This window comes from Jatropha curcas, chromosome 10 (genome assembly GCF_041381405.1).
Source record: "Jatropha curcas cultivar XTBG-Jc1 chromosome 10, XTBG_Jcur_1.0, whole genome shotgun sequence".
NCBI classification, from domain to species: domain Eukaryota; kingdom Viridiplantae; phylum Streptophyta; class Magnoliopsida; order Malpighiales; family Euphorbiaceae; genus Jatropha; species Jatropha curcas.
Genome location: NC_143160.1, coordinates 4,861,987 through 4,882,104, shown reverse-complemented (window position 1 = coordinate 4,882,104; position 20,118 = coordinate 4,861,987). Strand labels below are relative to the sequence as shown.

At 36.4% G+C, this 20,118-nt stretch overlaps 5 protein-coding genes across 13 annotated transcripts; 2 read left to right on the top strand and 3 right to left on the bottom strand.

The window, feature by feature from the left end:
• Positions 1 to 412: 412 nt before the first annotated feature.
• LOC105640325 (Tetratricopeptide repeat (TPR)-like superfamily protein) lies at positions 413 to 5,722 on the bottom strand. Of its 5 annotated transcripts, none has more exons than XR_016322957.1 (3): positions 3,318 to 5,722; positions 1,260 to 1,357; positions 413 to 1,169 (listed from the first exon to the last, which is right to left on the bottom strand). XR_016322957.1 is itself a non-coding variant. In XM_089726918.1 (1 exon), exon 1 carries the CDS (start codon positions 5,172 to 5,174, stop codon positions 3,507 to 3,509), a length of 1,668 nt encoding a protein of 555 aa, XP_089583044.1. In that variant the 5' UTR covers positions 5,175 to 5,722; the 3' UTR covers positions 3,206 to 3,506. The 5 variants fall into 5 exon arrangements, 1 of the variants encoding a protein (XP_089583044.1); XR_016322958.1 differs by having other exon boundaries at positions 413 to 1,140; XR_016322955.1 differs by having other exon boundaries at positions 1,268 to 1,357.
• Positions 413 to 8,136, bottom strand: LOC105640324 (S-adenosyl-L-methionine-dependent methyltransferases superfamily protein). Of its 5 annotated transcripts, none has more exons than XR_016322961.1 (3): positions 6,943 to 8,136; positions 1,260 to 1,357; positions 413 to 1,169 (listed from the first exon to the last, which is right to left on the bottom strand). XR_016322961.1 is itself a non-coding variant. In XM_037637115.2 (2 exons), the coding sequence occupies exon 1, from the start codon at positions 8,033 to 8,035 to the stop codon at positions 6,947 to 6,949; it is 1,089 nt and encodes a 362-aa protein (XP_037493043.1). In that variant the 5' UTR covers positions 8,036 to 8,136; the 3' UTR covers positions 413 to 1,357; positions 6,943 to 6,946. The 5 variants fall into 5 exon arrangements, 2 of the variants coding, with proteins under 2 accessions (XP_037493043.1, XP_012079995.1); XR_016322960.1 differs by having other exon boundaries at positions 1,268 to 1,357; XR_016322962.1 differs by having other exon boundaries at positions 413 to 1,140; positions 1,268 to 1,357.
• Positions 806 to 2,954, top strand: LOC105640738 (disease resistance protein RPM1). Its single transcript, XM_020681824.3, has one exon. It carries the CDS (start codon positions 806 to 808, stop codon positions 2,756 to 2,758), a length of 1,953 nt encoding a protein of 650 aa, XP_020537483.1. The 3' UTR covers positions 2,759 to 2,954.
• A 678-nt stretch (positions 8,137 to 8,814) lies between the features above and the next one.
• HDA6 (histone deacetylase 6) lies at positions 8,815 to 12,380 on the bottom strand. Its single transcript, XM_012224604.3, has 6 exons — positions 11,621 to 12,380; positions 10,188 to 10,628; positions 9,928 to 10,070; positions 9,607 to 9,697; positions 9,368 to 9,507; positions 8,815 to 9,111 (listed from the first exon to the last, which is right to left on the bottom strand). The coding sequence occupies exons 1-6, from the start codon at positions 12,158 to 12,160 to the stop codon at positions 9,063 to 9,065; spliced, it is 1,404 nt and encodes a 467-aa protein (XP_012079994.1). The 5' UTR covers positions 12,161 to 12,380; the 3' UTR covers positions 8,815 to 9,062.
• Positions 12,381 to 14,097: 1,717 nt separating this feature from the next.
• Positions 14,098 to 15,858, top strand: LOC149492958 (U-box domain-containing protein 14-like). The gene is made up of 3 exons (XM_089715696.1): positions 14,098 to 14,435; positions 14,964 to 15,271; positions 15,353 to 15,858. Exons 2-3 carry the CDS (start codon positions 15,050 to 15,052, stop codon positions 15,689 to 15,691), a joined length of 561 nt encoding a protein of 186 aa, XP_089571822.1. The 5' UTR covers positions 14,098 to 14,435; positions 14,964 to 15,049; the 3' UTR covers positions 15,692 to 15,858.
• Positions 15,859 to 20,118: the final 4,260 nt, after the last annotated feature.

The window sequence follows — 20,118 nt, the reverse complement described above, 5'->3', positions numbered from 1 at the left end:
TTTTTTATGGTCTTATGAGATAAATAATTTAATATTTTAACTAATTTTCAATATTACAACCAAACAACAAAAAATAATTAATTTTAAAAAATATTTTTCAAGGAAAATATTTTCCATCTAAACATTTTTCAATAAGTTATTTTCCTACAACTTATTTACGGAAACAAACGGAATCTAAAATTTCATTTATTATGCTTTTTAGTCCTTGATTTAAAAATATTATTTTTACCATTTCTAATAATATATTATCAATAAAATATTAATTAGAACGATAAACGACTTCAATTCTTATAAACATAACAACACAAGTCTGATCTACGGTGAAAATGGTTAAATACTCAGGCACAAAAACCCATTAGTCAGTACTCCTCTTGAACTCTTTCATGTTTTAATATGTTGTTTTAAAAACGCATTTTAGTAATCTTTAATAAATATTTTTATTCCTTAATAACAGCTCAAAATATTAATAAATAACACACTATGTTAAATGGTACACAATTCATGCAAGAAGCTATAAGATCGTTGTGCCCAAGTAAGCTACAGTGCTGCCATATCTCATTTTCTCTACTCAACCATTTATGCTTTGAGGTTTCCACCATCAAGTCAACGATAGAGCCAACCCAATCCAAGCATTCTCTCCTTGGTGTTATTTCCAAACGGTGTAACTTGTAAACCAAGAAATTTCTTTCGATGATCCCAAAAACACACAAGACTCTGGCCAATCACCAATCACCATCGTCTATAAAAGTATATCCATTATCTTCTGTTCTTTGAGAAGATCAATTGATTTCTAGAATTAACAGAAATGGCAGAGGCCCTTGTTAAGTTCTTTATGCAGAGATTGGAAACTCTATTGCTTCAAGAAGCTGAGACCTTTACTTGTCTCACTGATCAAATTTTAAGTATCAAAGACTCACTCAAGAAGATTGGTGAGTTTCTTGGAGATAAGGACAACGCAGAAAGTGATGCTGCTCTTTGTAGTTGGGTCAACAAAGTCAAAGATATAGTTTTTGCCATGGATGACCATATTGATGAGTTCATGATTCAGATGGCTAAAAAAATTGGGGCTGATAGGCTGGCGTTGACCGAATGTTTCAGACACGAACTGCAGAAGATAGAATTTCAAATCGCTGAAACCGTCTGCAGAATCACAGAACTCAATATTTCAACTGTAAGGGAAGAAAAGAAGGGAGAGAAAGAAGGTCAGGCATCTTCTGCATCTTCCACTGTTCCATTCAAATTAGAATACAATAGTTTACCTTATTACCTTCAATCTTGTTTGATGTATTGTTGTATATTTCCTGAGAATTACTGGATACACAAGGGTAGATTGATCCGGTGGTTGGTAGCTGAAGGTCTGATACAAGAGAAAACAGGACAATTGTTAGAAGAAGTAGCAGAAGAAAATATAAATGAGCTAGTCAACCGGGGAATGCTTCAAGTAATAGATAGACATCCAGGGGATGGAATTAAACTAATTGTTTCTTCTCCTTATCGCATTTTCCTTGGAGAAAATTTTACAATTACTCAAGCTGATTTAGATGCAAGTAATGTGAAAATACCCCGTACAGCACGCTGTGTCTTAACTTCTGACATGTCAAAAATTGGGCAGAATAATCTCCAGCCTCGGTCTTTATTCTTGTTTGGAAATCAAGAAAATATTGAAGGAAATTGGGTGGATTTGAAATGGGCAAAGTTTTTACGGGTGCTAGATCTAGAGAATACCAAAATGAAGAGATTGCCAGATGAAGTAGGAGACCTGATTCACCTGACATATCTTGGCTTGAAACACTGCAACTTAAATGAGCTTCCAGCAACACTTGGTAAACTACGAGCACTGCAGACTCTAGATATAAGATGGTGCGGGAATTTATCAGAACTATCTCCTGAGATATTAAGACTTGTAAGCCTAAGGCACTTAAAAATGTTCAAGAGTATAAATGTTAGTGGCGTGGAGCTGCCACAGGGAATGGGTAGATTAAGAAACCTCTTGACACTCACCGGTGTGCATGCTGGGGGTGGCATAGCAGGGGAATTAGACAAGTTGACTCTGCTTAGGAGACTAGGAGTGATGGATGTAGCTGAAGAGAATGCTGGTGAGCTTTATGCCTCCATAATGAAGATGAAAGGTCTTTTTTGCTTGTCTCTAGAAGCAACATTCTTCAACAAGCAACACCTTGTGCTCTCAGAGTCATTCACACCTCCACCTCTTCTTAGGAAACTTCGCCTAGAGGGTCTCCTAGAAAAGATACCCAGCTGGCTTGGCTCAATGGAAAATCTTACAAAGCTAAGGCTAGGTTTTTCTCATTTATCTGAGAACCCAACATCAGTTCTTCAGCTTCTACCTAACTTGAGAATTTTAACCCTATGGCAAGCTTATGATGCAAAACAACTGGGAAAAGAATTCTGCAAAGCCGGTGGATTTCCCAAACTTGAGATTCTCAGCATTGCTTCTCATGTTCTTGAGGAATGGACAGAGCTTGAAGAGGGAGCTTTGCCAAGCTTACAATACCTCCACTTCCACAACTGTTTGAGTCTTAGGATGCTCCCAGAAGGTCTGCAGTCCGTCACTACTTTGAAGCAGTTGGATTTGCTGCCTTTGCTTGATGAACATGCTGAAAGGTTAAAACCTGATGGTGGGGAGGAAAATTACAAGATCGGGCACATTCCAAGAATATCATTCTTGCCCATGTCTGTTTTGAATTCAATGGCACATGACCACCCTTGCAATCAAACCGAAGTTAAATCTGAAGAATAAAGTTGTGGCCTAGTATCATGTTTGTGTTAATTCATACAAATAAGTATAGGATTCCAATGACTATAGAAGTCCCTTAAATTTCTGTACTTTATCACTTGTTATTGTGTATGTATTCAACCATTCATGTGTTGTTGTCTCACTGCTGCTTGTATTGGTCTGGGAATTTTATGAAAAGATAATTTGATATTCATGTTGAGTATAGAGAACTGAAATAGGTAGCAAATATTTTGATCATATTCCTGAACCAGTTCTACTTGTAGGATTCTATCAAAGTGCCACTTCCATGCAACTCAGTTTCACATTACAGGTGTTTATCCAGAAAAGGGATCATGCATGAGGTATAGAATCGCTTCAATCATGAAAGAAACTAATTGGAAGATAAGTATCTTGAAATTATCTTCTAATATGAATTGCATCAATTGAAAAGTATTTCCATCTAACAGAATATACCAACAGCAAAAGAGAAGGGCATATCATCTTTATTTTAAACCTATTTCTCAAATGTCAAATATCATGTTTCCACTCATTAGATTCTACTATACAAGAATATCACGTTTACCTGTGGCCTTTATAATGGATAATAACTGGAGCAGTGGAAGTAAGATAGATGTGAGAGACACGAAAAGGTATCCAAGGATAAAAATGATCAATCCTGAATTTATGAAGAGTAAAAGCTTTACTTCTGGACAAGCTTCCAGTACGTATCTGATATGAAGGGGATTTGAGATATTTCTTTATCATTTCATTATTAATTGCATCCACCTCCAATCCAACTAAGACCAGGCATTTTCCTTGCTCCAACATTTACTATATTATCTCTTGTTCTCTTTACATCATCCCATCTCCCATCACTGGCATAAATGTTAGAAAGCATAACTTTGTAAGCACCTTTTCTCGGCTCATTATCAAAGAGTTGCTGGGATACAATTTCCGCCAACTCAGTGTTCCCATGGACATCACAGCATGATAGAAGTGCTCCCCAAATTCCAGAATCCACTGGTTGCATCAAGGACAAAACAAAATTGTATGCCTCTTCCAACTCCCCTGCCATTCCTAGGAGCTTTACAATGTGAATATAATGTTCCGTTCTAGGTGGGATGCAAAATTCATCCATCATTCTTCTGAAAATTTCCTGGCCATCTTTAACAAGGCCAGCATGACAACAAGCACAAAGGAGGCCAGATAATGTGGATTCATCAGGTTTCAAACCTTTCTCTAGCATCTCTTCAAACAGTTTAAAAGCCTGAGCAGCAAGTCCATGCAAGCCAAGACCAGAAATTACTGAATTGTAGGAAACAATATTTCTGTTGCGCATATTCTCAAAAACAAGAATACCTAACCCCACAAAACCACACTTCAAATACATATCTATAAGAGCAGAAGAAACGATGATATTAGATTCCAATCCATGTCGAAGAACATAACCATGTATCTCAGTACCAAGCCGCACATCTGTTAATTGAGCAGAAGCCACCAATAAACTAGCAATCAGAATTGGATCTGCCTTCTTACCTGCCACAGACAAATTCCTATAGAAGAAAAGAGCTTTCTTATAATCTTCACACTGCAAAAATCCGGTTATCAAAGCGGACCATGCAACTAAATCAGGCTGATATAAACCGATAAAAACACCATATGCTGAATTCATGCACTTGAATCTTGAATACATGTTTACAAGTGCACTGCCTACATAGGCATTGCAATCAAAACCACTTTTCAAGCAGAGCCCATGAATTCCTTGGCCAATTCCCAGCAGACTAAAATCCATTAAACCTGAGATAAGCCCAACCAAAGTAAACCCATCTGGCTGTTGCTTCCCTATTTCTCTCATTCCATTAAACAACTGTAACCCTTTACCCCAAAATCCACAATAACTATAGCCAGAAATCATGGCATTACATAGAACCAAATCCCGCTCAAAAATCCCAGAAAAAACCTTGCTTGCTTCACTAACATGACTGAATTTTGAGTAAGCTGTCACTAATGCACTAGAGGAAACAGAATCCAAACCTAACCCAGAAACAATTAAACCTCCATGTAAAATTCTCAAACCATCAAGATCAAAATTTTCATGGCACCCTCGTATAAGACAAGCATAAGTGAAGTTATCAGGTTTTGTTTCTGTTCGTAGCATTTTTGCATAAAACGATAGAGCTTCATCAAATTTGTGAGCTTTGGCAAAAGCTCGAATCATTGAATTCCATAGGAAAATGCTCCGTTGAGGAGTTTTGTCGAACAGGTTGTAAGCAGAGATAAGATCATCGTTCAAAGCATAGAACCTTAGAATCTTAGTTGCATAAAAAGATTCATGGGAGAGGTGGGATCTAAGGATTAGAGCATGTAACTGCTTGGTTCTTGATCGCGTTTGATGGGACTTTGTGAGTTCTTGAAGAAGAGAGGAAAACTTTACCGACATTTAGTAAATGTCTCGAAGTTCAACTTGTCATGTTTGTCTGGGTTTGCTTGAAATGGAAAATGAATGAAGATTTCTAGGCGATTGTTGAATAATCACGAATCGCTGCTTCGGCTAGTTTTAAAATCGAAGATACAGTTATGGCCGTTAAAGCCTGCAATCCAATTACCTTAATGATCGCTGCAATCTGCAGAAGCTAAGTGAACTAATTTTTTTCTGTCTCACGATCGTTTGAAATTAACACATTGAAGAATTACTTGAAAATAAATACAAAAGCCACATTCTCTTTTATTTTTCTGGGAATCCAAAAGGAAAGGAATAAAGGATACTTCAACTTCGAGGATTTTTTTGGTTAACAAAAGAATTAAAAGGAAGAGATAGACAAGTAACGAAACCGTTGCAAAATTCTTCACAATATTAGAAGCAAGCTTGCTTCTTTCTCCTACAAAAGCAGATAAAAGGGTAATGTTATTTTAAGAATTAAAATAGTAATCTTTTACTTCACTATTGATGGGTTTTATTTTTTCAGAATGAACTGGATGCAGCCAAATATCACGTGCAGGACAGAGTCATTAAACTTCTTCATAATCCTTTAGATCCCATACCTAATGGATAACACATCTTTACTGGGAATTGATTTCAATCTCCAGAAATCTTGACAATGATCTTACTTTGAAGGGTCCAGAACAAAGTTTATTGGAGAATGCTCGAGGCGGTAGATCATTAACCATTTCTCTATTGGCAGCACAAATCGTTGGCTGTGAGAGTTCATTTCACATGCAGGTACTAAAGTTAACATTTACAGGTCAATAGTTACCAAATTTCAAATTGAATAGCTCAATATTGATTTTATATCTATCAGGTCATTATTAGAAAATTTATGTAGAGATTTGGCCAAAATTTTTTCTTGTGATGATTAACTACTTAAGTCCTAGCTTATAGACTACACCAAAAAAAAAAAAAACATATAGTGTTTGATTACCATGTCGAAATGGCTGAAAGTTTGTCCTATTGAATAAAGAACAAATAACTGAAGCAAAATTGACAATGTATCAATATTTTAGCATTGCTTTTAAGCTGCCAAAGCTTCAACAGACACTAACAAAGTTTTAATATGCAGAAAAATCCACTGCTTGCTTAAAAAGCAACAGTAATGGAACAAACTCATAAATATAGCTAGCTACTACAGCCTGTAGAGGAGGTATGCCAGCACCTAATGATGTTTGTCAGATTTGGACTGATGGTGGTGGCGGAGATGGAGTTCTCGACCTTAGGCTACGAAATGGCACAGATTTAAATTACCGGCAGTCTCCAGAATTCTGCATCCAAAGCTACCTCTGGCCGAAACCATATTCATTTGGCCATTTCCAAACTCAGAAACTTGCAATGAAGTCTTTCTGCAATCCATCAGACTATGGGAAAAGAAATAACAAAACATCGGTGGAATATTAATCAGCATTAATTGGCATCAGAACCCAAAACCGACGTTGTATACTTTATGTTAATAAGTTTACCTATCAAATGGCACTGCAGAATACCTACCTTATATGGCATCTTGATACCAAATTGACAATGTACGAGGGAAGAAAATATTACAGAAAAATGTCGGCATAAAATGTCAGCTTGATTAGCAAGTTACGAGCAACAAAAAAAAAAATAAAATGTTGATTCATAGAGGAATAAACACAAATACAAAAAGAGCATTAATATGTTTCAAATTCAATTACAAACAGAAGCACCATAAAACAAATACCAGTAACTAAAAACGCACCTGACTAACTGCTATATGGTGTCCACATATCCATATAAAACCTCAGTGACCGCGGAACCACCGATTTCCATGCATCAAGATCCGGCAACTCACCAGTAAGGGCAATCGTGCTATCATCATTTTGACTTCCAAGACTCAAAACAAAAAGATTGTCACCAAAAACCTGATGCATTGCCTTCAAAGTATCCTGCATAACCACAGCGCCGTCTCTTCTCTTATCTTCTGCCTCCACACAACGACCCCCAACATTCACCATTATTCTCCCACCTTTCCTCAAACACCTAGTGAACTCTTCCCAAGTGTTCGGATCCTGAAGCTCAGGTATAACACTACCTTTGCTAAAGAGATCAACAAGAATACCGGAGAATCCGTCTCTAACATAAGATTCTAAGGACAATGCATTTCCAATGTAAATAAAAAGCCTATCTGAGAAATCTCTTTCGAGTCTTTCAAGCCCAAAATACTTTCTCCCCACTGCAATCACAGATGGGTCAAGCTCCCATCCGTGAACCCTTCCATTTTGATATAATTCTAGTATCAACCGGGCTGCTGAACCCGCCCCGAAACCTAGAATGGCTACAGGTCCGGGAGGCAAAATCGGAGGCAAAGTGGCGAATACGTCGAAATAGGTGTTAGTGAGTAATTTGTGGCTAAAGGAAATGCTGTGGATATTTCCAGGATCATCTAGAAGGAGAAGTCGAGAACCCGCAAGAGGGTGGTCCACTTTTCGGGAGACTTCGAGAACGCGAATGTAATTGTATCTGGATTTGAATTTGGCAATGATTTGGATGTCTTCGGTTGGGATGCCATCTTCCTGTCTACGAGTCTTGTTTCTGGAATTGGGTTGTACAGAGGTTTCGGTTTGGAGGGTCTTACTTTTGGGATTGGATTGTATAGAGATTTTGGTTTTGGGACTGGATTGTACAGGGTTAGTAGGATTGGAGTGGTGGGTATGTTGATATTTGGCTGCTGTTGAAAAACTTGGGAGGAACTGCACAGGGGTTTTAAGAGAGAATTTAAGGTTTATTGGGCTGTCATAGCGGGAAAATTGAACTGGGTAAGGGGTAAACGGTGCGATTTGTACTGAAGTCATCTCTTCCTTTTTCTTTCCCGTATGATTCCTCTCCAGTGAGCACTGAACAGTGGTCGCGGAAACTCTGTAATCAACAGGGCAAAAATAGAAAATAAGACTAGTTTTCAGGGGGGGAAAATAAAAATCTTCGTAGAGACTTTGGGCCTTGCAGGAATCAATCCAGGCACGTGAAAACTGAAAAGTAAGCCCATATTGAAGGTAGAATTGTAAAATTTAACAAATTATTTTCAGTCTGTTTCTTTTCGGAATTTTTTTAAAAATATTTTCTGACATTTTTCTTAATTTTTTTTCTAGTTAATTTTTTATTTAATTGCAATACAAAAAATTAATTAAAAATATTTAGAATTATAAAAACTCCATATTCTCAAAAGTTATTGTTAAAATGATTTGATTTTCCCTTAAACCTTAAAATGGTTCAATTTTCTTTTGACCGAAAAAAAAAAAAAAATGGGTTCTGATTTTTCTAGGTATTCAAAACATCAGAAAAATGGGAAAATATTTTGTAAACAAATTATTTTTGCAAAAACAAATGGAGCCTGGGTGTTTGAAGACACAAGAAAAATAGTGGTTGGCTAATGCTTCACAAATCACAATCCTTAATTGCAATGAAAACCAAATTTTCCTGCTCAGTAATTTAGTATAAAGACTACACTCTATAAGTTGATATGACTGTGTGACCCTTGCATAAAATAATTACAAAGTGTACATAATGTATAAACAAGAGAACAAAAATAAAAAGATGACCCCAAAAACCAGTAGGAAGAGGAAAGGAGAAAAAATAAGTAAATTGTATCTATATTCTAACTTGAATATCAAATCAAAGCCTGGTTCTATGACAATACATTTTCAAACAATAGAGTGATAGGGGGAGAAGTTAACTTGTTTTGTGTAAGTTCCTACTGTATGCTTAATTTATCTAACAACAATCCTTTGGCTTGGAAGTATAAGCTCTCTTGTTGGAGGAACATCGCCTAGTCTACAAGCTCTGAGGCACTAAAACAAGAAGACACCGTTCCATAAATCAACATCATGGATGCTCTTCTTTCTTGTCTTCTTCCATTTCATGTGAATGATCTCTAAATAAAAAAAAAAAAACACAAATTAGAAGGGCAAGAAATGTTTCAGTACAATGTAGTGATTTGCGTTGACTATTCTCTACATGTATAACTATGTGTCTCCCCATGGTCTCGAATAATCATGCAAGAATTTTATACAAATTTGATATACTGAACAAATGGATGAAGAAAGTTAATTACATATCAATCATATTATATCTCTATCTTCTTCTGTGGTTCAGTTATGAAAGGAAAATATATCACAAGAAAAGATTACCTCATTTCATCTTTTGCCACTGCCCGACTATCATTGTTCAATCTTCTAGGCCGAAGCTCCCCATCCTCATCAGGATCCGACTCATAATCCTCACCATTCCATATGCGTCGTTTAGGTCTTCGATCCATATCCTCTTCAGGCTGCATCAAATGAATCCCAATAATGGAAGAAAGACATCTGGTCAGGAAGTTAGATCCATGAAATTACTAAAAAAGATTTGTATGCCATTGCTTGCCAACCTCTTCCGGAACTTCAGTAGTGGGTGGTGTTGTCTGAAAAGGTACACTAGGTGCATTGGGCAGTTTAGAAAGTTGCTCCAGTAATATGTTCCTGAACAAGTTGTGAATCAGAAAATTGTCAAAGAAAAAGGTATAATTACAAACAACTATAGGAATCAAATTGGAAATGCATTGACATCTCCATTAGAAAAAAAAAAGTTCATTATGGATTCTAAGTACAACAACTCAAAGTTTTATCTTCAAAAAATGCAAATATAAAGTAAATTACTGGCACTTGCTACAGCATTGACTGTAAGCAAGAAATGTGTTATGCCAAATCACCTTATTCTCTCCATATCTTTGGGCGAGTTTAGGTTCTCCATGTTAGATGGTTCAATGTGAAGCGTGTAGTCAGGGCCAAAGTACTCATAATACTCATTGTATGGCAATTTATTATCAGGTTCCACCCCAACTGCAATTGCTGTCTGCGACAAAGTAACAAACCACTTACCAATTAAGGGACTTAATGAACTAATAAAGAGAGAGAGAGAGAGAGAGAGAGAGAGAACCAGAAGTACAGTAGAAGAAAGGGGATGACAGACCTCATAGCACCAGCAACGGGCAACATTCCTTATAGTATATCCCCCGCCACCCAAGACCATAAGAGGAACATTAAAAGATCTAAGAAAACGAAGGCAATCAGCATGGCCCTTCACAGACAGGTTGAAGCAGCCCAACCTATCACCAGATAGTGAATCTGCTCCACATTGGAGAACAACCGCATCAGGCTGATAAATTTCCATGACTTTTTGGATGATGGGCCGGAAAAGACCGCGGAAACTTTCATCATCCATCCCATCGTTTAATGGAATATTCAGGGCATAGTTCTTCCCTTGGCCAGCACCAGTGTCCTTTATGTGGCCTGTTCCTGGAAAGAAATCTCCAAATTTATGAAAAGAGACTGTCATGACCCTGTCAGTAGTATAGAATGCCTCCTCAACACCATCACCATGATGGACATCAATATCAACATACAGGACACGCTGCCAATATATCAACAAAGCATCAGCAACATTTTTTATTCTATACATATCTTGGAAAGTGAACAGGGATAAAGAATCAATTCAACTTGCAACAACGTTACAAAACATGTTTTCTTCAGTGAGCATACAATCTGATGTGACAACACAAGAAATATAGAGGTCAATTAAACACAGAAAAACCTAAATATATTCTTTCAGCTAAAATTGAAGATGTGTGGCTATTACAAGCCTTTTGTATTTAAGCAAATCCAACAGAAATATGAACTAATGCATTTCAAAGTACCTTTGTAAGAACAACAGATTGGCATTCAGTTGTTAAACTGCTTTCAGCAAGGGGCAAAGCAAAGCGCCAAGGCAAGAACAAAGGCAGACAAAAGTTGGACTAGGTTAGCAAATTTGTTAAGCTATGTTTTGTTAATATATATAGTAATTGGTTAGCTGACGTTTGGGAAAGCAAGGATTAGGGTAGGAAAGATGCTAATTCCTCTAAAAAAGCATATGAGCTGATCGAGGCAGAAAGCTAGCTAAGGCACCTCGGGGGTAAGACTGACTTGCTTCTTGCTCCAGAAACACCAACATAGGAACAGAACTAATTTCAATCCATAAAATTCGTGCTAATGCTAACTACCTGTTCTCCAATTTCAACCATTTTCAACCACAACACAGATAAGCATGTACACACAACGACAGAAAATTTAAGCATGTACACACAATACTAATCGAACTTATAGTCTAAAAATGTGCAAATGTTGCTTAATGTAAATAAGTTTTGGATATGACAATATGAGTATGAAAATTTAACCAACCATTACATTCTCACATATTTTCCTCTGCGAGAAGCAAAGAGATGGAAGACACTAACACAAGAAAAAGTAGAGTAGAACTAATTCCAAAACCAAACATTAAACTAAGAAACAAGTGTAAATGCTACCTTAACAATTCACATAAAACATCACCACACCCAGAACTTGGGAAGAAGAAGAAGCTATTACCCTGTGGACCTTGAGCAACTCGAGAATCCCAAGCACAATATCATTAACGTAACAAAACCCGGACGCCTCGCTCTTCTTAGCATGATGCAAACCACCAGCCCAATTCAAAGCAATATCGGCGTCACCACGATTGAGCTTGACGGCCGCCCCAATCGAACCACCAGCAGACGCCTGACAAAATCCAAAAAGCCCATCAAAAACAGGACAATCCTCCCCAACATTAAACCTCTTAAGATGCCTATTATGCGCAGGGTCGGACAGAGACTCTGGAGACACAGAAGAAAGGAACTTGACATAGTCGTCGGAATGGAACTTCCGGATATCGGTGGTACCGGCGGGGAAAGGCCGGTTGATCTCCATCCGACGATGGAGAGAGTAGTGCACGATCAAATTGTGTGCCATGCGAATCCGGTGAGGCTTCATTGGGTGTCCCTGGCCATAATAGTAGTCGCCGATCGTGGGCTCGTAGAAATAGGTTACGCGGCGCTTTTTGGCGTCGGTGCCCGTCGATGGGAGAGACACGCCACCACTATCGCCCATTTGCAAAACCCTATTTAGTGAAACTTGGAACTAAACACTCTCTGTATGCGGTTTCCTTCTTGGGAAAGAGAGTTTCTTTGTTCAAATTTGAAGACCAGATACACACTCGAACAAAAATTAACTTGGAGTCTTATGTGCTTTTCTCTGCAAACTCCTATGCAGATTAAAGAGACGACATGACAGAATACACACGCATAATCCTAATGCGATTTATATACTAACCTGTGATTTGCATTTTTCAACAAAGAAAGAAGAGCTTTTATATAAATTAATTACTTAATTTAAATAAAATACATTTATTTATTTTTTAGAAATAATTATCCATATGATAATAAAAAAATTTTCTAGATACTTTTAATAGGAATCGGGTTGCTTTCTTAAAAGTAATAATTTTCCATGCCAAATCCAATAACAAATTTATTAATTTAATTCGTTTACTTTTGAAAAAATAATTTATCTTTTGATTAACAAATTTATTAATTTTGCTTTCTTAAAATTGACGTCCTAAAGTTATTAATGGTTAACTTTTTCTGTTAATTTGATTTATTTTTATACTTTTATAAATATTAGCTCGTACGTACCGCAAAAAACATTAAGTGCTATCAATATGTGCATTTATAATAAACAATTGTCCATCAAACATTAATTATTAAATGTCGATAATAAAATTTTCAAGCAAATTAAAGATTAATATTATAAACATATATAAAGCTCTACTGATACTATTTTCAAACAATGTTTATTTATTCTTTCATTAGTCCAATCAATAAAATAATAATATTTGATATCTTATTTAAATCCAAGAATTGTAATATCTATATAAGTTTATATTTTTATGATTTTTTTTTCTAAATTGAATCAAATTAAAAATTTAGGGATACAGAAAATTAATAAGTTAGTTCTAATTTCATTTATACAAATTGCCTATTTTCATTTGAGAAATATTATATATGTAATAGATTCACATTAAAAGACTTTTACTTTATATATATTCACATTAAAAACTTTATAAAATGGATAAAAATATCAATTTATACTCAAAATAATGAGTTGTAAAATTATAATGAGTAACTTACTCAGAGATAATAAACACAACACTAAATTTAACCTTTACTACATATTTGGATGTACACATCACTCAGTATAAATGTAAGAAAAAAAAAGTTTCTTATTGTCTATAATATTTTATGTACTTATTTTTTAACTAATTATGAATATAAATTGTCTTTCGCGATTATTTTAAATAATAAATCAATGATGAAATTAATTTCATCAATAATTTTATTAATTATTATTGTTATTTTTTAAAATATTTTAAAATTATTATAGACTGAAAATAAAAAATTATTGTTAAAAAAATTTGTAATAAAGTTATGCCAAGTAAGACAAAAATGAACATATATGGATTTTCAACTGGAAAAATGTATCTGTATTTATGTGATAACAAATATTTTAACAAAACTCTACTCGAGGTAACATTATCAAATTATATTGATGCTATTATGATTTATTATATAATTACATGTATATGACAACGTCAATATAGTATTCATAACGTGGTCTATAAGTTAAGTTATTACGTACGAGGTTAATAAATATAAAGTATCATATATATAATTTTATTATAAAATATTAAATTTCACTATATCATAACATAATTTTAAAATTATATTTATAAATATAAAATTTATGATAATTAACAAGGCATCGCTCCGAGTGATGCCATCGCAAAGGAGTTCTAACAATTTTGAATGAAGAAATTATTTCTTTTTAATATTAAAATTTTAAATTAGCAGTGGCATATCTTATTTTTAGGTGTCTTATGTCATAATCAAGATTTTAAACAATGAGCGAGCTAGCCGCAAACTCGAGCCCACCGAGCTGCCCGACCGTCTCACGAGTCATGACCTCGTTTAGGCGCGTAGTTTTGTTTTTCCTTTTCGCCTCTTTCATAGTCTCACGTGCCAACTAGGGCTTTAGTTCGCCGCTTCATTTCTACGCTATTCGCAGCCGTCATCTCCCTCTCCCCTATGTATCACCCGCCCTCAAATTACTAAACCCTAACCCTAATTCTAACTCTATTTTTGTTTAATGCGCTGTTCTCACACACCGAGCTTCAAGACTCCAATCTTCCACTTCGACAATGGAGGCGTTGAAGGAAAAATTAGAAGAAATAGAGACTGGGACCTCCGTCGAGTCGTTTCAGAAGTCAGATCGATCAACTTCAAAGCATCGTCGCAAACTCACCGGCGTCAATCCTTGCTCTCAAGAAATGGTGCGTTTGTAGTAATTGAGAATTTTAAATATCGAAAATAACTATCGAAAGCTTGAATTACACCAATAGAGGAGAATTGTTTTAGATTCGGTTGTTTACGAGCTGCTCTGTTTAGTTTAGAGCCTTAAAGGGCAATCAGTTATTTATTTTGTACTAGAAGTTGCTATCCATGTTTAATTCAAATCCTGGGGCATTAAGTTATTCAATAGGGTTCTTTCTCTATTCCGCTTGTTCTGTATGTATTTTTGGTTCTTAGGACGGTATATATATAACTACATAAATCATTTTTGGAGTAGTAAATTATGTTTTTTCTAATGCATCATGGATATGGAATTTCTTTGATCACGACTTCCTAAATTGAATTTTACTATGTATGGTTCACAGGATAGTGCTATGATTGGTATTTGAATTCTAACGCGCCTTAAAATCATGCCAAAATGTGAATTAAGATGTTGTACAAGGTTCTAAAAGCTTCAAACTTGCTTGAGTTGTCTATTGGGGTTACATTTTCTGTTTTTCTTATCTCAGGAGAACGAGAGGTTTGAATAACAATTGGAAAGTTGGAACTCAAGACCATAAGTGATCTAAAGAAAGATTCTGTTGCTTTCCATGAGATGATTATCTCGAGCAATGGTGATCTTGGAGAATGGTTACAAAAGATGTCATCCATCCTTATGAATTTGAAGGACTACGTTGAAATGGGAAACCCTGAAGCTGATAATTCCGAGGCTGAAAAGAGTTCATTTAAGCACAGATCTCCCGTTATCCCAGATGATTTTCGATGCCCAATTTCTCTAGAACTAATGAAAGATCCTGTGATTGTCTCTACTGGACAGGTTTGGCTACGACTTGTGTCATAATTCGTTGCTTTGTAAATTTTTAGTGGCCATTGTTCATAAATTGTCTTCATTCTGCAGACCTATGAAAGATCGTGCATCCAAAAATGGCTAGATGCAGGACACAAGACTTGTCCAAAGACACAGCAAACACGGTTGCATACTGCTCTAACACCTAATTATATTTTGAAGAGTTTGATGGCATTGTGGTGTGAAAGCAATGGTGTTGAGCTGCCTAAACAACAAGGAGGTTATAGAAAAAAAAAAATTGGAACCAGTTTTTCAGATTGTGATCGAATTGCTATTGTTGCCTTATTAGAGAAATTGGCAAATGGGAATCCAGAACAACAAAGAGCAGCTGCTGGAGAGCTACGTTGGCTAGCAAAGCGGAATGCTGATCCTGGTATGTACTTATGGTGAAGAAAGTGTTAGTGGCTGTTTCTCACGATACGTTACATATGATCCTTGTGTGTACATAATTTGGCATGAAGCACAATAAAGTGTTAGGATCGTCGTTATTATTGTTCATCATCAATGTACCATGAAGTATGTTGTTAGTATTACATATGATCTTGCCTCCTTGTTTATCATGCTGGCAAAAACCCTTATACCAATATATTTGCTTTCTCGTGTGTGTGAGTGGCTGTCAAGCGAACTTTTGGTGTGTGACTTGTGTGCTTCTGATTTTGAGCTCTTTTGTGATGTTCAATCTTCCGCTTGAAAAAGGGGAATCTGAGCCTCCTTTTATATGCTTAAATCAAGGTCGGGTTTTGTTTACTTTGAGTGGGTGACTCGTGACCTGATGATTTTGAGCTGTTTTGTGATGTTCAATCTTCTGGCTTAAAAAGGAGAATTTGAGCCTCCTTTTATATGCTTAAATCAATGTCGGCTTTAGCATTACATTCGTTGAATGTTGTTGGTATGTGAACAAAGCTTGGCATAATTTTGATCCTTGTTTCTCATGCTGGCAACAGCCCTTATACCAATAAATTTGCTTTCTTTCTTGTGTGTGTGAGAGTGGCTGTCTGGCGAACTTTGGGTGTGTGACTCGTGAGCCTCTAATTTTGAGCTGTTTTGTGATATTCAATTTTTTGCTTGAGAAAGGCGAATCTGAGCCTCTTTTTATATGCTAAAATCAATGTCGGCTTTAGTTTACTTTGGGTGGGTCACTCGTGAGCTTTTGGTTTTGAGCTCTTTTGTGATATTCAATCTTCTGCTTGAAAAAGACAAATCTGAGACTCCTTTTACATGATTAAATCAATTTTGGCTTTACTTTTACATTCGGTGAATGTCGTTGCTGCGTGAACTAAGCTTTGCATAATTTTGATCCTTGTTTCTCATGTTAGCAACAGCCCTTATACCAATATATTTGTTTTCTTTCTTGTGTGTGTGAGTCGCTGTCTGGCGAACTTTGGGTGTCTGACTCGTGAGCTTCTAATTTTGAGCTGTTTTGTGATGTTCAATCTTCTGCTTGAAAAAGGCGAACATGAGCCTCCTTTTATATGCTAAAATCAAGGTCGGCTTTAGTTTACTTTGAGTGCATGACTCATGAGGTTTTGATTTTGAGCTCTTTTGTGATATTCAATCTTCTGCGTGAAAAAGACTCATGAGCTCTTTTGTGATACTCAATCTTCTGCTTGAAAAAGACTCATGAGCTTCTGATTTTGAGCTCTTTTGTGATATTCAATCATCTGCTTGAAAAAGGCAAATCTGAGACTCGTTTTACATGCTTAAATCAAGGTGGGCGACTCATGATCTTCTAATTTTGAGCTCTTTTGTGATTTTCAATCTTCTGCTTCGAAAAGGGAACCTAAGCCTCCTTTTATATTCTTAAATCAAGGTAGGCTGCTGTTTACTTTGAGTGGGTGACTCGTGAGCCTCTGATTTTGAGCTATTTTGTGATATTCAATCTTCTGCTTTAAAAGGGATAATCTGAGGCTCTTTTGATATGCTGAAATCAATGTCGGCTTTAGTTTTAAATTCGGTGAATGTTGTTGCTATGTGAACAAAGCATTGCATAATTTTGATTCTTCTTTCTCATTCTGGCAACAGCCCTTATACCAGTATATTTGCTTTCTTACTTGTGTGTGTGAGTGGCTGTCTGGCAAACTGTGGGTGTGTGACTCGTGAGCTTCTAATTTTGAGCTGTTTTGTGATGTTCAATCTTCTGCTTGAAAAAGGCAAATCTAAGCGTCCTTTTATATGCTAAAATCAAAGTAGGCTTTAGTTTACTTGGGGTGGATGACTCGTGAGGTTCTGATTTTGAGCGCTTTTGTGATATTCAATCTTCTGCGTGAAAAAGACCCATGAGCGTCTGATTTTGAGCTCTTTTGTGATATTCAATCTTCTGCTTGAAAGAGACTCATGAGCTTCTGATTTTGAGCCCTTTTCTGATATTCAATCCTCTGCTTGAAAAGGGCAAATCTGAGACTCGTTTTAAATGCTTAAATCAAGGTGGGCGACTCATGATCTTCTAATTTTGAACTCTTTTGTGATTTTCAATCTTCTGCTTGAAAAAGGGAACCTAAGCCTCCTTTTATGTTCTTAAATCAAGGTCGGCTGCTGTTTACTTTGAGTGGGTGACTCGTGAGCCTCTGATTTTGAGCTATTTTGTGATATTCAATCTTCTGCTTTAAAAGGGATAATCTGAGGCTCCTTTGATATGCTGAAATCAATGTCGGCTTTAGTTTTAAATTCGGTGAATGTTGTTGCTATGTGAACAAAGCATTGCATAATTTTGATTCTTCTTTCTCATTCTGGCAACAGCCCTTATACCAGTATATTTGCTTTCTTTCATGTGTGTGTGAGTGGCTGTCTGGCAAACTGTGGGTGTGTGACTCGTGAGCTTCTAATTTTGAGCTGTTTTGTGATGTTCAATCTTCTGCTTGAAAAAGGCAAATCTAAGCGTCCTTTTATATGCTAAAATCAAAGTAAGCTTTAGTTTACATGGGGTGGATGACTCGTGAGGTTCTGATTTTGAGCTCTTTTGTGATATTCAATCTTCTGCGTGAAAAAGACTCATGAGCGTCTGATTTTGAGCTCTTTTGTGATATTCAATCTTCTGCTTGAAAGAGACTCATGAGCTTCTGATTTTGAGCCCTTTTCTGATATTCAATCCTCTGCTTGAAAAGGGCAAATCTGAGACTCGTTTTAAATGCTTAAATCAAGGTGGGCGACTCATGATCTTCCAATTTTGAGCTCTTTTGTGATTTTCAATCTTCTGCTTGAAAAAGGGAACCTAAGCCTCCCTTTATATTCTTAAATCAAGGTCGGCTGCTGTTTACTTTGAGTGGGTGACTCGTGAGCCTCTGATTTTGAGCTATTTTGTGATATTCAATCTTCTGCTTTAAAAGGGATAATCTGAGGCTCCTTTGATATGCTGAAATCAATGTCGGCTTTAGTTTTAAATTCGGTGAATGTTGTTGCTATATGAACAAAGCATTGCATGATTTTGATTCTTCTTTCTCATGCTGGCAACAGCCCTTATACCAGTATATTTGCTTTCTTTCTTGTGTTTGTGACTGGCTGTCTGGCAAACTGTGGGTGTGTGACTGGTGAGCTTCTAATTTTGCGCTGTTTTGTGATGTTCAATCTTCTGCTTGAAAAAGGCAAATCTAAGCCTCCTTTTATATGGTAAAATCAAAGTAGGCTTTAGTTTACTTGGGGTGGATGACTCGTGAGGTTCTGATTTTGAGCTCTTTTGTGATATTCAATCTTCTGCGTGAAAAAGACCCATGAGCGTCTGATTTTGAGCTCTTTTGTGATATTCAATCTTCTGCTTGAAAGAGACTCATGTGCTTCTGATTTTGAGCCCTTTTCTGATATTCAATCCTTTGCTTGAAAAGGGCAAATCTGAGACTCGTTTTAAATGCTTAAATCAAGGTGGGCGACTCATGATCTTCTAATTTTGAGCTCTTTTGTGATTTTCAATCTTCTGCTTGAAAAAGGGAACCTAAGCCTCCTTTTATATTCTTTAATCAAGGTCGGCTGCTGTTTACTTTGAGTGGGTGACTCGTGAGCCTCTGATTTTGAGCTATTTTGTGATATTCAATCTTCTGCTTTAAAAGGGATAATCTGAGGCTCCTTTGATATGCTGAAATCAATGTCGGCTTTAGTTTTAAATTTGGTGAATGTTGTTCCTATGTGAACAAAGCATTGCATAATTTTGATTCTTCTTTCTCATGCTGGCAAAAGCCCTTATACCAGTATATTTGCTTTCTTTCTTGTGTGTGTGAGTGGCTGTCTGGCAAACTGTGGGTGTGTGACTCGTGAGCTTCTAATTTTGAGCTGTTTTGTGATGTTCAATCTTCTGCTTGAAAAAGGCAAATCTAAGCCTCATTTTATATGCTAAAATCAAAGTAGGCTTTAGCTTACTTGGGGTGGATGGCTCGTGAGGTTCTGATTTTGAGCTCTTTTGTGATATTCAATCTTCTGCGTGAAAAAGACCCATGAGCGTCTGATTTTGAGCTCTTTTGTGATATTCAATCTTCTGCTTGAAAGAGACTCGTGGGCTTCTGATTTTGAGCCCTTTTCTGATATTCAATCCTCTGCTTGAAAAGGGCAAATCTGAGACTCGTTTTAAATGCCTAAATCAAGGTGGGCGACTCATGATCTTCTAATTTTGAGCTCTTTTGTGATTTTCAATCTTCTGCTTGAAAAAGGGAACCTAAGCCTCCCTTTATATTCTTAAATCAAGGTCGGCTGCTGTTTACTTTGAGTGGGTGACTCGTGAGCCTCTGATTTTGAGCTATTTTGTGATATTCAATCTTCTGCTTTAAAAGGGATAATCTGAGGCTCCTTTGATATGCTGAAATCAATGTCGGCTTTAGTTTTAAATTTGGTGAATG